This window comes from Cyprinus carpio, chromosome B19, assembly GCF_018340385.1.
Source record: "Cyprinus carpio isolate SPL01 chromosome B19, ASM1834038v1, whole genome shotgun sequence".
Lineage (NCBI taxonomy): Eukaryota > Metazoa > Chordata > Actinopteri > Cypriniformes > Cyprinidae > Cyprinus > Cyprinus carpio.
The window spans coordinates 7,591,717-7,609,207 of NC_056615.1; the positions used below are offsets into that span (position 1 = coordinate 7,591,717).

Consider the following 17,491-nt stretch of genomic DNA (forward strand, 5'->3'; position numbering starts at 1 on the left):
TGTATTATCATAATACTATAATACTGTAATACTAGAGAATAACAGAAATTATAAAATAAATAAATAATATGTAAATCTGTAAGCAATCTTAAAAACAGGTTTAAAAATATGACCTTATCATGCATTAATATATATTTTTGTTTTCATTAATCTGATTTGTGGTCAAGTGTAACCTTGGACTTGTTTTTGTGAGATTTCATCTCTATTATAAAACAAGTTTAATTCAATGATAATAGGCTCTACTGAAGACAGTAGGGCCAGTTCAATGTTGATTCAATTCAGTTCAATAACAGTATCAATGCTGCAATATTCATCAATTATGAACAAATTCAATTCAGCTATGAAGCAGAAGACAACAGTGTCATTATTCAGCTTAATTCAGTTAAAGTTTTGTGCTCATCCAGCAGTCTAAGTGCCCTCAAACTGATGATATTACGGAATATTAAGTGTCTTTCAGACACACTATTTGTATTTGGCATCTGTCTGAGAATCGTGAGAGAATGGTGCTGATCTGATTTCTCTAACGCGGCACTGACAGCAACACCTGTACATCACTGTGGCAGCGAGGTCATAAATGAAATGAGTGAAAGTGAAAGCACCTTGAGGTTCTTGACGGCCACAGCAGGGTCCGTGAGGAAACTTTGCCTCACGCTGATCTCAATGCCTGCCTCCTTCACCCTCTGCTCTAGATCATCCAGAGTCTGAGAGAAAAAGAGAGTGAGAGAGAGAGAGAGAGAGAGATTAAAGGAGAACAGAGAAATAGAGGGAGGGAACGTAAAGAGCATAGAGACATCTGCAGAGAGACGGAAAGTGACGCCGGGTAGAAAAACAATATTATTGTGGCGGAAAGGCAGAGATAAGGCATGGAGAACGGGAATGAGGGAAGAAAGAAAATTCGAAAGAGACTGGCAGATTTAATTTCTTTTGTTGGGACTTGTTTACTGTTTACCATCCTGCGTGTACCAATAAAACAAGCGTGTAAATTTTAATACAGTCTGTATAACCTCAGGCTGCAGAGAGCAGGAGCAAACAAAGGAACAGAGCCAAGCTTACATCAGCTACAGCCCACAATCCCACATCCCAGATGTTGTCTTCTACAGCACACAGATACATTTCACCTACAAAGCACACAAAACAGCATGCTATACCCTGAAGTAAAGCATGTGCTTCTCAAACCCTCAGTTACGTAAAACACAGCCTGTCTGAGTAGCACGACTCAGATATCTGGCATCAGGCAGGCACTCACTGCATAGTGTTTTACAAGGACCGCGTTTGTCCACGCTAGAAGAAAAAATGCTGTGTGTAATGCTAGCCAAGATGTTAACCGAAATCAAATAGATCCTTTCTTGTAAAAAGAAAATACTATTATCAGATCACATTAGCTAAAGGTAGGGCGGCTTTGTTCATTTAACAATCATTCAATTCAGTATTTGTTTATAGGCATGTATAAGATTCTTAAAAGACCCCCTGTGGTCTTTAAATAATTCAGTTTTTGGTTCAAACAGTGTAGCAGGTCCAAGCTGATGTGACTAAATGGAGCTGGGGGCTAATTTGCATATTCATATTTATACGCCTATACTAAATGAGGAAAGCATGTAGAGTTTCATTTAGGGATATGCCGGTATTAAATTTTCCTGTTGCGATTAATTGATAATGCTTTGGTCACGGTATACGGTATTATCACGGTATTGAAATTTAGTTTAAAAAAAGTGGTCATAATACAGTATAACAGGTTAAATAACTTTTTTCTTATAACAAAAATAACTGAACATTTAAATACAATAAAGCAATACAGAAAAAATATATAAAGTTAAGTTTTACACATCAAAGTGCAAAAGAATTTTAAAGACCAATAGGTATCACTTTACAATAAGACCTCATTAGTAATCCTTAGTTAATGCATTAACATTCAAGGCAAGGCAAGGCAAGTTTATTTATATAGCACATTTTTAACACAATGTCAAATCAAATTACTTTACATAAAAGAAAGTACCAAAAAAAATCATGAAGAAAAATAACCACAAAAATAAAACAAGCTATTTAAGAACTTTGAAAATTATTTAAAAATTGACTTTTTTTTTAAGAATTTAAGACAGTTTAAAAATAGAAAATGATTTTACATAAAATACAGTGCAATACATAAAATATAGTGTAATAAGTCTGGACATCGCATAGTGCTCATTCAATAAATGCACAGCTAAACAATGAGCAATAGCTACATTTGCTATAGAAGTTCTTAATCTTTGTTAAAAAATACAAGTCTTAGTTCATGTTAGCTCATTAAATAACACAGTTGCAACTTTCAATTTTAACAATGTGTTATTAAATATTGGAATACCTAAGATTAATGAATGTTCAGAAGAATTTTTCACTGGCAGTTTGTCAACTAAAGAAGCCCTAATGTAAAGAGTGAATGAACAATAAAGAATCAAAACACTTTCAAACAATATCTAGGTTATGTTGTAGTCCAGATTAAAAAAAAAAAGTTTGAAAATAAATAGCCTATTAAGTCTAAATATTTAATTATTTGGCGCTGTGATGAACACCATAGCAAATCCACAAATCTGAATGGCTATTTAAAATTATTTAAATATGGTTTAGAAAGTAGCAGCTGCTTTATTTATGGGGTTTACAGGGTAAGGGCTGCAGTTTAGCGCCATCTGCTGTCAGAGAGTGAATGTGCTTTCATTCAGCGCATCTCTCACGTGTTCCCCCATGTGCTTCTTATGCGTGATTGTTTACATCAGAGCGCACGCTTCTTTCAAGTAGCATACAGCGGTGTTGTGCATTTTGAGCAGTTGATGGGAAAAGTATTCTTAAAATGCATTTCAAATTCTGAATAATTTGTAATATATAATTATTCACGGTATTTAGAAGTGCCCACGATAACAATAACGTGCATATTCATTACCGCGATATATCGCATTACCGAATACCGGCACAAGTCTAGTTTCATTCAAGCCATCTAAAGGCATGAACAAACTATTTTAACTAGAAAAAAATTATATATGTTATTTATGTTTAAATATGTTATTTTGATTATCAAATGTAAGTCTTAAGTGAAAAAAAAATACACTAAAACATTATTAAAATACTAATTCACTAAGCTTAATACAAACTAAATACCCTATACAAAAAAAAAAATACCAAAAATTTCATAAAAAACATACAATACCACAAAAACAATACCAAAAATACATTTACACGTTGATGTACTTAATAAAAATACCCTGCAATTGTACTTTTGGTTTTCTAAACCGTACACTTAAAGTCTGCTAATTTTGTACTTAATGCACTTTAATTGTGCAGAAGTAGTGCTTAAGTCCAACTAAAGATATACTGAAGTATATTTGATTGTGCTAAAGTGGAACTATTGCAAGTACGCTTCAGGTACACTTTAAATATTGTGCATTTAATGACCAATATTAGTCAGAAACCATGCAATCCTTATCAATAATAACAATAAAACACATTTTAGGCTTATTATTAAGAAACTGTGAATTGTGCACAAGTAGTACTCCAAATAAAGTTTAATCAGTTTTTATAACAGTAAGTCTCAAGTGATATGTCAGTATTAAATGAGTATGAAATAAATGTATTTTAAATATATTACTATGGAAATTATTATTATATATGTAAATGACTCAAGTATAATTGTAAAGACAGAAGCAATATCAACTAGATGACTTTAAACTTAAGTGTGTTCTGCACAAAAAGTCACCAGCTATACAATTCTAAAATGTTTTAACTTAGAGAAAATAATGCAGATGTTTCCATGCAATGAAAGCATTTCATTTCAGTTGAGGTCATGTAAATAAGGTGGCAGCTGTGAAATACGATCAGAAGCCTTGAAAATCTGTTTGGAAAAAGTTTCATGGAGTCCTGGAGTTAAGTTTCAGGGAGTCTGGATAAAAGCATCTGCCAACTGAATAAATGTAAATGAAACAGAGAGCGAAAGCACTCATAAAATAACGTGCTTATTTTATATAATGTACTGTTCTACTTTAATACATTATAATTCATAAAACTGTTTTAGCATTTTAAATTGATTACTGGCCAACTAAAACAAATCAAGATTTTGAAGTCATATTTTAGGTCAAGGTCGATGCAAATGGATTTTGCAATAAAAAACAGGGGGAATCATTTCCAAAGAAGAAAATGTTTTCATAATATTACATCAAAATGTAATAACCCAGCTCTGAAACAATTTTCTTTTTTGCTGACATCATAAAGGCTACTTATTTTTTCAACCACACTTCTAAGTGCAAACTCCGGCCTGACATAATCCAGTGAATTTGCATTGGGTGAAATCAAGTCCTGCCCTACATTTTTGTCCTCACTAGAGACACTGGTTTACTTGGAAATACACTTACATTTCAAATAAGTCACATTATAGAAAAGAATTGGGTTTTGAATGTCAGTTCATGCTAATAACACTTTTCATAACTATGCAGAGCAGGAGTTTGGACAATAAGCATGTGACCAACACAAGATTCAAATGATAATGAATCTCTACTGGTTGTGCAAAATTCAGCAAGCTTTTCATTGCATGATTATTGCTTTTAAAACATCTCACTCACAGAGGTGAAGACTTCGGTGGTCTGCTGGATGGTGGCGATTTTGGTCCACTTCCACTTCTGGAAGAGTTGCACACGGGTGGGGTTGTGCAATGTGGCTGAGGGGTGCGTGCGGAAGAAGGTGGGGAAACGCTGACGGTTGGAGAGTGCTGGTGAACTGGATCCGTAGGATAACTGTGAGCACATATCAATAGTCATAAGAAACGAGCAATAGAAAAACATTCACACATCTCCACTCTACAGACACTTAGACCTTCATAGGAAAATTAGAAACAAACTAGTGAAGAAAAATGTGTGATAAAATCACTCGCAGGAAAACCAGTACCCAAGGGGCTAAATTATCTCCTGCTGGGTTGATCACAGTTCACTGGGAACAGCTTTATTTAACATTGGAGAATGTATTGTGTGAGACAAGCGTGCAAAGCTGTGATAAAAAGTTAAAATCCAAACGCAGGTGTAAAATGAAAGAAAATAGAGGTTTAAATTTCAAAATGTCCTGTTCTGTTTTAATCAGGCAGTCAAATCAGATGACAGCAGAGGGTTTTTTAGCCATTTTTTCCAATAACTCAATGTCACTGTCGTTGAGTGACAGGTCTGCTGAGAGGGGTGGAAGAAGGAAGGGTTTCAAGGCCAGAGGGGGGATATATAGGTCAAAACTCACATGTGAAGAGAAAAAGCTCTCAACAGATATAAAAATAGAGCACAGCATGAAAAATAAAGAGACTGATTTTCAAAAAAAAAAAAAAAAAAACAAAGAGGTAAGATGAGGCAGTGGAAGTGAACTTCAAAGACGAGCCAAAAGCTAAATAAAATGACATAAATATCTGATCCAAAATGTCTGGAAGCTATTTCACTGATTTCGGATATTTGAGCGAAGTGCCACATGTTCTAAAATGGGAATGCATTTGGGTAGCTCATCTTCACTGTGATATAACCTTTTCAGTGATCAGAGCTGTTGGAGAGTTCGGTTTGGGATGTACAGAATCATACAGAAGCCATAAAAACCAAATGCCTGTGACTACAGTTATGTTTACCTCCTTTAGTGTTTTATTTTTAAATAAAATAAGTATAGTTCAAATCTGTTAACATATTTACTGACATACTGCTTGAGATGTACTGGTATAAAAATTATAATTGATCCTTATTTGGATTACTACTTGTGCACAATGCACATGTCTTAATATAAACATGTGTTTTAATGTCACTACTGATGAGGATTGTATGATCTTTGAATAATATTGGTCTTTAAATGCAAGATATTATATTATAATATACATGCAATAGTTCCAATTAAGCACCATCAAATATACTTCAGTATATCTTCAGTTGGACTTTAGCACTACTTCCTCCTCACAAGTAAAGTACAAAATTGGTATTTCCAAATTATCAGACATTAAGTATACCAGTTTAGTATAAGTATTTATGTACTTTTATTAAGTACATAAATATGTTAACGTATTTGTAGCATTCTTAGCATGAAATAAATGTATTTCAAATACATTTTAGTGTATTTATTTTTCAATTTCAATTTCAATTTATTGTAATTAACTATAAGCACATAATTAGATTTTTTTTTAAGTAATGTAATTAATCCTGCCCTCTGAAGAGCACATGCAACTCATACACATCCTATCTGATCGACCTCTTTAACATAGACAGACTGACAGACTCAACCTAATGAATCACTGTGGACCTTAAGGCAGTGACTGGCTTAAGTTCAATCATACGAAATTTTAAAAAACAATAAATTAACTTCTTCAGTATTTTCATCTTCCACAATAATATATCTTTTCAAGAAAAAAAAAATAAAAATCTTACTGACCCCAAACTTTTGAACAGTAGTGTATATTTTTAGGTATATTTATGCATGCATTCACATAATCTCTAACAGTTCAAATAATGAGGAAACACATATTCTAAATAAAAAGAAACGATGAAACTTGCATTTCCCAAAATGATCTGAAGTGAGACATGCAATAATTTTCTCAACTTTCTGGTTGCAAAATGAGGTGTTAATTTCATAACTCTAAATCCTTTATTTAGAGTTATTAAAGTGTATTTTCTTTAAATCCTTGCAGCAAACAATCCCTGTTGAAATCTGTGCATTTACATCCTTCTTATACTTATCTTTTGGAATTAAACCTATATTTTTTAGGATCCCTGATATTAAACTGCTAGGCTGAATCACCTCATTTCTGCAGTAACTAAATGAATTGTAACAATATCAAGTAAAATTGCTTTCACTCGCCCGTCTGAAATTTTCAGTGGATGCCTTAACAATCCAGTATTTGTTGCAGAAAAAAAAACATTTTGTCATCACTTTTCACAAACCTTGAGTTTTTCCTCAACATCCTTTGCATCGACATCTCATCTGCAAACATTCAAAGCGAATGAGATTTTATGAAGAGGAAAACCCACCACTATGAGGTTCCACATGCGTGCGGCTTCGGCCACCAGTGTGGACACAGAGCTGCAGCCTGGCATCAGGACGATCTTTATGGGCTCCGTGTACAGCAGGTCATACAGCAGCTTCGTGGCCTCACCAGGATCACACTGAAAGCAGAGAGAAAAACACTTTTAAATATATCGTCTATATTCAGATTTGAAGCACAGCTGTCACTATTCATGAGGCATCCTGTCACTCCACGCTCAAAACTGCATACCTCGACAAAAAAACAACAACATTTTTTCAAAATGTATATACATTCGCCACTTCAGTATACGGACCCCCACAGGGAGAGAGACTACATTTTATACTGAATCACATAAGTAGAGATAAATATGCATGGGAAAGCAGAACAGAAAGAAGCAGAGACAGATAAAGCAATAAATACACAAAGAGGACAGCTGGAGTCCTCCAAGGACACATGCATTTACTCATAAATACACCAAAAAACAATGTTTGTTTGCTAGACATGTACTCTCATCAGTCTTTAACCCGACAGTGACAATCAGCATCTTTTTTTCCTCCATTTGTCTTAAAATTACTGTCAATGAGAAATCAATATCTCATTTAAATGATAATAGTAGGTTAAAGCCACAATTGATCATGTGTTGAGAGCAAACCGAGTTGCAGCCAGTGGCCTTGAGCACAGCCAGCATTTCTAAAGCTGGGCTTTTGTTGCGTTTCTGTTGTTTTGGGAACAAAGAAAAGCTTAAAAGGGGCAAAACCTAAAAAGAATAAAAACAAACATGAGATTAAAATGATTCAAGGCTTGATTGGTACAATCACGTAAATTCAATCGGCAGAACCCCGTGGCGGCTGACTGCTCTTTACTTATTGCCATCTAATCTTGCTTCCTTATCCCGACACATCTCTATTTATGCCGCTCCCGATGCTTTTAATTTCTTCTAAACATCCTGCTAAATTACTCCAATTATTTCAATCACAACAAAAGAAGCATTTTAGTGAGAAACTGCTTTTCTTTTCAGAATTACAATGATTTCCTGTGAAAAGCATGAAATTAATGTGACACTCCACATAGTTATGCGAGAGTTTCTTCAGCTGTCTCTTTTGTGTACACATGCACATTCTTTTAAATAAAATAAATCAAATGAGCATGATTGTACATAATGCGTTCAGGCACGTGGCATGTCCTCCAGAGTCCTGAGCAGACTCTCTCCAGACTCTCTGGGGGTCGTCAGCAGAATCACATCCCCAGAACGCAGACTTTGTTTGGGCTCTAAATCTCCTCCCTGTCCTGACTTTCCAACCCTGAGGGAAGCCATGCGTGAACCCCAAACATATAAAGAACATTTCCCCAACCGAATCAAAACAACTACAAAAAATCAATTCTAATTTTTTTTTTTTTTAAACATAGAATGCAGATTATCCTGAAGATAGGAGGAACATTTCCTTATTTGATGACTGATTTGACTGCTCATGTAAGGTTCTACCTACACAGAAAAATACTAATTTTAAAAATACTATTTTGTGATCTTTAAATTATATTACTTATAATTTATCAACCAATTAGCATTAATATGCCTTAAAATAATCAAAATTGGCACTAAAGACATTTATAACATTACAAAAGATTTACATTTAAAATAAATGTTGTTCTTTTAAACTTTATATTCATCAAAGAATCATGAAAAATGTATCAGTTTTCGCAAAAACTTTAAGTAGCACAACAGTTTTCAACATTGATAATAAGAAATTTTTCTTGAGCAGCAAATCAGCATATTAGGATGATTTCTGAAGGAGTAATGATGCTGAAAATTCAGTTTTCTCTTTAATTTACATTTTACAATACATTCACATAGAAGTTATTTTAAATTGTAATACTATTTAACAATGTTACTGTTTTTGTATCAAATAAATGCAGTCATAGTGAGCATAAGAGACTTCAGAAACTACATAATATCTTACAAACCCGATGCTTTTAAACAGTAGTGTATAATTATTAATTAACATTATACAAACATCCAATTAGAGAGTGAGTCTGAGTCAAATGTTAACTGCTATGATGGATTCAGCAGATTCAGTTCATTCGATTGATGCAAACGTGTATCTGATTTTGACTGACTGATTAAAGGAAGTGACTTATATCAGTATTTGTTTTTAAATCATACCACACTCACTGGTCTGTTTGTATCTGCATGCTGTCACAGTGAAGACAACACAGTAGAAGGATATTCTCCCACTCAGCATAAAACATTTTCTTTTCCGTTGTGCTGTAGATTAGAAGCGCAGAAAATAGTAGTATTTGCTGTGAATAGTAAGTTCTTTAAATATGAATAAAGCTTATAAACTCTAAACAAATTAACATTTTGTCTCAGTGCACTCATTCTTGTGACTTGGAGGACAAGAAAGGACTGAATTAGTTTAATGACACACTCTTTAGGAAACTTAATTGCCTAATTAAAAGCACATAAAATGATCAGGATACTTGACATTTGCATAAAATTAAACAATATAGCATTTCTGCAGCTCAGACAGTAGTACAAGGTCATGAGTTTAATTGCTAGGCAATGGATGAACTAGATGTCAAGAATTTAAATCCACCATAAGAGATTTATTTATTTTCTCTAAAATGGACACATTTTCTGCCCAGGGTTTTACTTACAATCTGGCAACCATGCACATGCTCGCTCTCTTTCTCTCTCTCTCTCTACACTGCGGAAAAAGCGCTGATGAGCTGAAAACCTCAACAAAAAGTTGGAGTTTAACAATCTCCATTGAGATATTCTGCTCAAATTAAAGTGTCATACAGCCAGCTTGTGTTATTTCACATGCTAATGTGCACTGTTTGTTGAGTAAATCTGCCTTTAACCTTCTTAGTGTCAAAATGTAATAAATCCAAACATGCATCTTGACTAGATTGTGGTTGCTAAAGAAATGCACTTACACAACCCCAGTGACACAACACACTGTTTTCGTGTTGTTTCATTAGAAAAACTAGAATATATTTAAGAATTATTGGAATTAACATTAGGATTTTCACTCTTTTAGTTTTTGAGTTTTACCAGTTTTCATAATGTTGATGTTAAATTAAACAATCAAGATCAGTAATCACAATTATAACTGTGTGCAAAATAATTGTGATTATCAGTTTAACCATTATACAGCATGACTAAAAAACACATTTTCAGTGACTAAAACTAGACTAAAACTAAAACTTTTAGTCAACTAAACAAAAACAAGATAGGTTGACTACATATGAAAAAAAAAAAACTAAAAAAGGCATTTGAGTCAGGGCTTTTTTCTTCTTTCTTACTTTTGGAGCGCATGGGAATGCAAAAATTATATCTGTTTTTATATTTGTTGTAGATTCTGTTCACTACTCTACAAATTTACCCAACTATGAAGACTTACACTTCTGAGAACCCTGGAAATGAGGAAAGAGTCAGTGCACTTTTAAATTCTGACTCTACCGCACTGAAAACACCTAGAATAAGGGATTTCAGAGTCTCTTCCATCATTCAAATCAGTGGACAAACCCCCAGAACACATTAACGACCCCACGGTGCAAGTGTTAAGGCCAAGTGATCTCACGTTGGGACTCTGGGGAAATCAGAAAGAGGTCCAGTCCATACTAATTAGCCTGCCCTCCTCATACCATCCCTATCGCCCCGCGGAGAGCGCCCTCATCCGCTCCAATCAGAACGGCCCAGAAACGCGCTGGGTGCAGGTTTAACGAGACTGTTCCTTCTGTGGCTCAGGAGGGAACATTTGGGTCTGAATACCTAAAACCCAACTCAGATTAAATGTTCCTGCTCGCTTTATACCTCCTGATGACACAGCGCTTTCCTGCTCTCTGAATGTAGCTGTCCGTGGTGCTGAATCCTAATCAGACACAGCTCTCTGCATGAGCGTGTTTCTGTGTGCATGCATTCATTCAGATCCGCAGGGGTCCCGAATTCATCCACCTACCGCTTGGGATCAGAAACGATGCTCTCAATATGTCTGAGTGCAGACAAAAGAACGGTACTTCATACGTCTATAGTCTTACACCAGCCAGCTAATTTCTCCCATTTATCCATCTGCCTCTGTTTATGCAATACACATAAAGGGCCGTGCTTTTTTCTCTCTTTTGTCAGAGCAATCTGTGGCCTTATGTGTTTGTTTGAGCAGCAGTGGTCTTGGTAACTGTTGTCATGCCAACCTCCACCCCCAGTCTTTCCTCCTTCTCCTGTATCTTTGAAGCGGGGTTCCAATGCAGACCCGTTCCGACCAATCACGGCGAAGCTCTTAGCAACACCAAACAGTCACAGGGAATTAACTGCTTGCACTCTGCATGTATCTGTATGTCGTTTCTGTCTAAAACTCTGGCTTGCACTCTGCATATGTGTGTGTGTGTGAGAGAGAGAGAGAGAGGCAGCATGCATTGTGCGGGGGAGGAGGGACGCAGGTGGGAAAGATGGAGAGAAGTACAGAGAGAGAGTGAAGCAAATGGAAAGATACGAACATGGAAAGCGGAAGGTATACTGAGCTGCTATGAATAGATTTTTGACAGCATAACCGATGAATAATATGACGCTGTCAAAACATTCCTCTTCACAGCTTTAATGAAGTCACACTGATTCAAGTACAAATTCCCATTTAAAGAACATTATGTTCATTAGGATCCACCAAACCCTTATTAGCATACTACAGCTGACCTAATATGCTGTCGTAAAATGTAAATTTGCTCAGAAATCTCCTGTGAACACAAATCTTCAGCAAGCCACTGATAATGACGCTCCACACACTGTCTGAATAAATAACATCAACAGCAAGTAAACACTCTTATGGGATGACTAGTTCGGCGCACACTCAATTGCATGCTGTCAAACAGTTCAGATAATGGAAAGTAATTAAAGAGGCTCACATGCAGTGCTCACTTACCATACTGTCATAGTAGATTAATTCAAGCTCATAATCCGGAAGAATATCCGTTCTCTTGTTCACCAGATCCAGGGCCATTTGGGCAGCAGGGAGACAAGCCTGGCCACCCGGCCATCCGCCGCTCATCGGGAACAGGGCTCCGATGTAGAGCTTCTTCTTGCCTAGAACCGGGCAGGACCAGGAGAACAGTAAAGTAAGGGTGGCCAAAACAAAGTAGGAAGTTGATACCAAGCGCCGTCCTCTGCTGTGATGCTGCCAGGATAGTTTGGCCATAGTGGGCATGAGAGTGTGTGCCAACACAGTTTATGTTCTTGATGTTATTACTTTCATAAAAAAAAGTAATTATGAAATTATGAATTATGAAATTAAACAATCAAAAATGAAATTATTCATTCAAAATATCACGCGAATTGAAATTATTCATTCAAAATATCACGCGAATGCTGCACTGTCGATTACCCTGAACTCCTATAGAGCTCTAAAATACGCACTAAAATACACCTTTACATTTTCAACTTGGATGTTTTCACGACAACAACATCGATGGTGACTCAAAGGCATGTGGTTTTGATTCCTAATCAACGGAGAGGAAATGTTAACTATTAGAATCGCGTTAACAACTAGCCAGTGTTTACATGAGCGATTATAAAACGTACTAAGTTTCAAAGGTTCACCAAAGTTTTAAATAGCCGAAATCAAGTCAACTGACGTTAAAATTTAACGAGACGTTACAAACCGTCTAAAGATGCGGTTTAAAATTTAACAAGAGCGTAACGTTACATTCACGCGAAACAACGTCAACGAGCTCGAGCGCCAAAAACAATAACAATGTTTTTCGTGCTGTAGTCTTATACTCACGCTTCTCCTGAACGCGAAACGAATCGAGCACAGAAATGACCGTTACATGTTTGTTTACAGAGAGCGCAGCGTTACAGACGATCCGCTGGAATCTTCTGTAGACGAATCGAGACGATCAGTTCGGAGTGACAACCGATTAGCGCTGAAAACTGGAAGATGTATTTGTGGCTGCTTGGTATAGAATCCAGTACGGAAACAAAAGAAGCGATAAACGAAGTCACAGCTTTGAGTGAGTGTGTTGTGTTCGTTGGATGCAGCAGGAGACTGAGAGAGAGAGAGAATGTGCTCGTTTATAGAGAGAGAGAGAGACAGAGAGAGACAGAGAGCGAGAGAGATACTGTATGTATGTGCGTGTGAGAGAGAAGGAGAGATAGAAAGGAGTTTGTGTGTGTGTGTGTGTGTGTGTACCTACTTAACCATATTTTGGGGAAAAATTTGCCAAAAACCTCCATTTGGGGACGTCCACATTTTAAAATGGGTATAAAAATAAAGTAAACAAAGTTTTTTTGCAATTGTAAAAATGGTGAAAGTTTTCTGTGAGGGGTAGGGGTGGGTTTAGGTTAAAAGGTGTATAACGATTTGTATATAAGAACAATAAAAGTCTATGTAATGTCCCCATTTAGTTGTGTGTGTGTGTGTGTGTGCGCGTGCGTGCAAGAGAGAGAGATTGAGTGCTACAGTAGATGTGTGTGTCTCATTTTCCTTCTCCCATCCGCCTCGGATCCACATTTTTCTTTCTCTCACTGTCAGTTCCTCAGAACTTAATTATAGCACCAAATAACATCTTCCCACTCGGACAAAATTGCATCCTTAGATTTTCCGTCACAGTTTAGTCTGTTTTCATGTCACTCACTTTTTGTTGTTGTTTTCCAATCAATATAAGGATTGAATGTATCCTGAACCATTTTAGACAGAACCTACTATTCACTACATTATGAATCACATGCTTCGTTCCTCTCTCCCACACACCTTCATCTCCACTGCACCATCTATTTCCAAACTCCCAGCCACCGCTCACACTAATACTGCACCTTACAGCAGATACATCGTGGTAAACAGGATCCATAGAGGACTGACTACGTGTGCCTGACTGTAGTCTTCAATAATGTATCTTTAAACTTATGGGCTGACACCGATCCTTCACTTCCTCTAACTCTCTTCCTCACCTTCCCCCGAACCCAATGTTTTCCTCTGAGCTGAGTGCCATTTTTCTACACGTTCAGTGGCTTCGGTAACACATTCGCCCTCTCACTAATCCTGAGAGTTGATGAGAATCGCTGCAGTGATCTAGCTGTTTTCTCCTGCTCCGTTTATTCCCAGCACACTCTTGACTGATCTTGCAACTTCTCTTTCTGCAAAAACACAGTGCAAGCCCGGTTACATCACATAGATGCTCAAAGTTAGGGGTGACATGGTCCATGATAAAGCAGACCTCGAAGTGAATAATGAAATTCCAGCCAGAAACATGAGATATCGCTTTCAGTAGATGCCTTGGGAAATTCAGATTGTTAGAGCGATATATTTTCACTGACATTCTGGCGCAAAGCTGATTAGCGATTCTGGAATATCTACATGTTTTAAAACAACAAGATTCATTTTTTTGTAAGCGAAGCACTTTAGGCTCAACCGAGATGGAATAGCTGCAGAGGTTTCAGGCCACCTTTCTGTTTCTCTCTTTCACAAACCGTTTCGATTTTCACATTCACATTCCCTCCAACATTAAAACCCAGAGGCGCTGGTTATATATCAGAGAACTGGTATTAGCTTAGAAGCTGCTGCAAGTGCCCTGGGGTTGTGCCACAGATGAAATACACCCCTGTATGTGCGGCGCATGTAGAGTGGCGATTAGCCTCCAGGGTGGCGCTAGCACTCAATTCTAGACCAGTTTACCCAAAACCATATAACTTGTAAGAGAAACCTCAGAAATTCACAAAATTAGGTAAGCAAATGCAACTTATAATTCTTAACAAGCACACCAATTTTTATGTAGATTGGCCTATAGGTGGCGCTATAACAGGTAAGGTATATATTTTATTATAGTAATAGTTATATATTTCGATGGTAAATTACTTGATATTGCTAAAATGGTGTTTTTCATCTCTGAAACATAGTAGAATTTTAGTACTCTTGCTGAGATCTAAGGCAAAAGGAATTTGGCAGTGATCAATACAAAAAATGCACTAAAAGTAGAGGTGTACGAAAACGACAAAAAATATATCTTAATAGCGATAATTAGATGATATTTTGCTGAGCATGTTATGATATTGAGAAAAAAAAGGGAAAATATACTGCAAATATAAACCTAAAATCGCCAGTAGGTGGTAGCAAATCACTGCATGAATGAGTCATTGAGTCATTCATTCAAGTGATTCGTTCAAACATGTGATTGATTCAGTAACGAAACACTGTTGTGTGTTGCTCAAAGATGCTAAACAGTTCTACTGTGGCTTTGTTTGTTTCCACCATTAAAAGAATTCCAGCATATTGAATTTTTTGCAATTGATAACAATCCAGAGCTCCAGAGTTCACTACAGATGGAATATAAATAGTCAGAAAACTTTGAACTTTTGATTTATTACCACAATAGTACAACAAAATGATTGAAGTTTACTTAAGACTATAGAGTGAATGAGTTAGTGATAGTCTGGAAACACAGTCCATATGTTATTGACTCGCTTCTTTTTTAGCCAATTAACACTTTCATTTTCAACATCACTACTACATACCTATTAATTTATTATTTAAATTATTCACACTTGTTCTTATGAAAGGATCCTGATCTAATTGGTATGCTAATATTGATGCTGCTTCCTCTAGCTGAGCTTCAGTTGCCAACCATCCAGGCGGGCCAGTGATATTATCTGGAAAAAAAAAATATCTTAGCTAGAATAGATGAATACATAAATATACCATGAACAATTTTGGGCTATTTTCCATTGATTTCCTCTTTGATGTATGTCAGGGGTGTCCAATATTTCTGGAGGGCCACCTTCCCCTGGAGACCCTGGAAGTCTGTAGCAATCCTGAAGACCTTGATAAGCTGATCGGCAAGAAGATATTGATATCCTTATAACCCAGGCTTTCTTACTTGCACCAACATGCCGAAAGGCCACTTTTGCTGTGGCACACTATTATTTCTGAAGTATATAGTATACAGTATATACTGCTGGCACTCAATGGCACTTGCACAACTACAGTAAGAAAAACTTAAGTCCATTACATGATGTTTTGGGATCCTTCCAAAGCTGAACCGGACACTGGTAAAATATCTATTATATTACAATTCCTTGTAAAACTTTGTCATTACTTTGTCAGATTACACATATATTTGAATGTGCACCGTTCCATACTAACCTGCAAAACCTTGACCTTTTGTTTTCTAATACTGCATGATAAAAATGTGCCTTGACCTTGCTTTCCACTGCATTAAATGAGCTTTAAGGTGATGTCAAAGGACAGTTAATAAACTAATAATATAAGGGCTGTTATACTGATCAAATAAGTAATAAAACATGGCTGTGACATGGCATAACTAATTGCAAAAATTGCAGCATTCCTTTAACATGTTCCAATTGAATCCAAGGTTTCTATTTACAACCTGTTTTATTTTAAGAGACCGTGTCTCTTCAGAAAACCTGAACTGAAGAGATCGATTCATTTTACTATCTTCATTAACTTTTTAAATCTTGAAAGTTTCAGTAGAATGTACTTTCCTTGAAGGGACAGAAATCTATTAGGTTTAATTTGTGTTTGAAGACGAACAAACATTTAAATGATTTGGAACATCATTTTGATTCACTAAAAAGAACTGGTTCATTAGAGTCATTTATTTAAGAATCAGAATACACTGATCGTGCTGCATGTTTTTGATTAATAACTGGTTCGTAAGAGTAATTCATTAAGGAATTAGACTAAACTCATTTATGTTGTATCTGTACCTTTCACTAAGATGAATAAATGTTTTAATAGTTTGAAACGACATGATGGTGAGTAAATGTTGACAAAATTTTCACTAAAACCTTAATCGTAATGGGGATGTTTTCAGAAGTCCTGAACACCTAGGCAGTCAGTGATTTTGCTGTACAGACCAGTAATCAAAACTAATGTATCATAGTTAAAAAAAAAAATTAAGAGAAATGACCACATCTGTGATTTCTGTCATAATCTTGCAGCTCTAGGGGTCAGTTTACAGTAAATACTGTGCAGGAAGCACTATACTGGTATTCCATCTCTGTCAAAATTTGAAAGACAAATATTCCCTTTCACTGTCCTTCTATTGCTGTGTCTTTCTGTGCATTTGCATTAAGAGGACTGAGTAGCATGTCCCGGGCTGCTCGGAGTAGGATCACGACACAGCAGACTGGATGTCACCAGAATTAGTATGGATATCCGCACATGTTTTTTGAGAAGAATGTCAAGGTTGAAAGCGACTGGGGGAATATGAGGCAAAACTGCCTCTCGAGAGAAATCTCGCCGCTGTCATGCACAGCCCCGCAAAGCTGCAGCACGTGGAGGTCAGCAGCTCTACCCCACACTCCCTCTGCATACACAAAGAGCAGGCAGTCGACGTCCCTGTGGGCAACCTTTCACTGTCTCTGCCAGTAATTCAGACACCTGATGCACTCCATTGCTGCCTTAATGGGACCAATTAAATCCCTCTCTTCAGATATAAAGGCATGGATCATTTTAAGATACAGCCATAACCACACTGTCTACTGGTTGGTAG

General features: G+C 36.5%; 1 protein-coding gene across 2 annotated transcripts in view; it reads right to left on the reverse strand.

Annotated features, from left to right (window-relative positions):
- LOC109063460 (gamma-aminobutyric acid type B receptor subunit 1-like) overlaps nt 1-17,491 on the reverse strand; it is a 130,604-nt gene that overhangs the window by 45,803 nt on the left and 67,310 nt on the right. For both annotated transcript variants that reach the window (XM_042745955.1, XM_042745954.1), the window contains exons 7-10: nt 11,908-12,068; nt 6,996-7,130; nt 4,581-4,751; nt 600-701 (exon numbers count right to left, since the gene is read on the reverse strand). In XM_042745955.1, the coding sequence (XP_042601889.1) occupies nt 600-701; nt 4,581-4,751; nt 6,996-7,130; nt 11,908-12,068 (569 nt within the window). The remainder of the gene's footprint in view (nt 1-599; nt 702-4,580; nt 4,752-6,995; nt 7,131-11,907; nt 12,069-17,491) is intronic.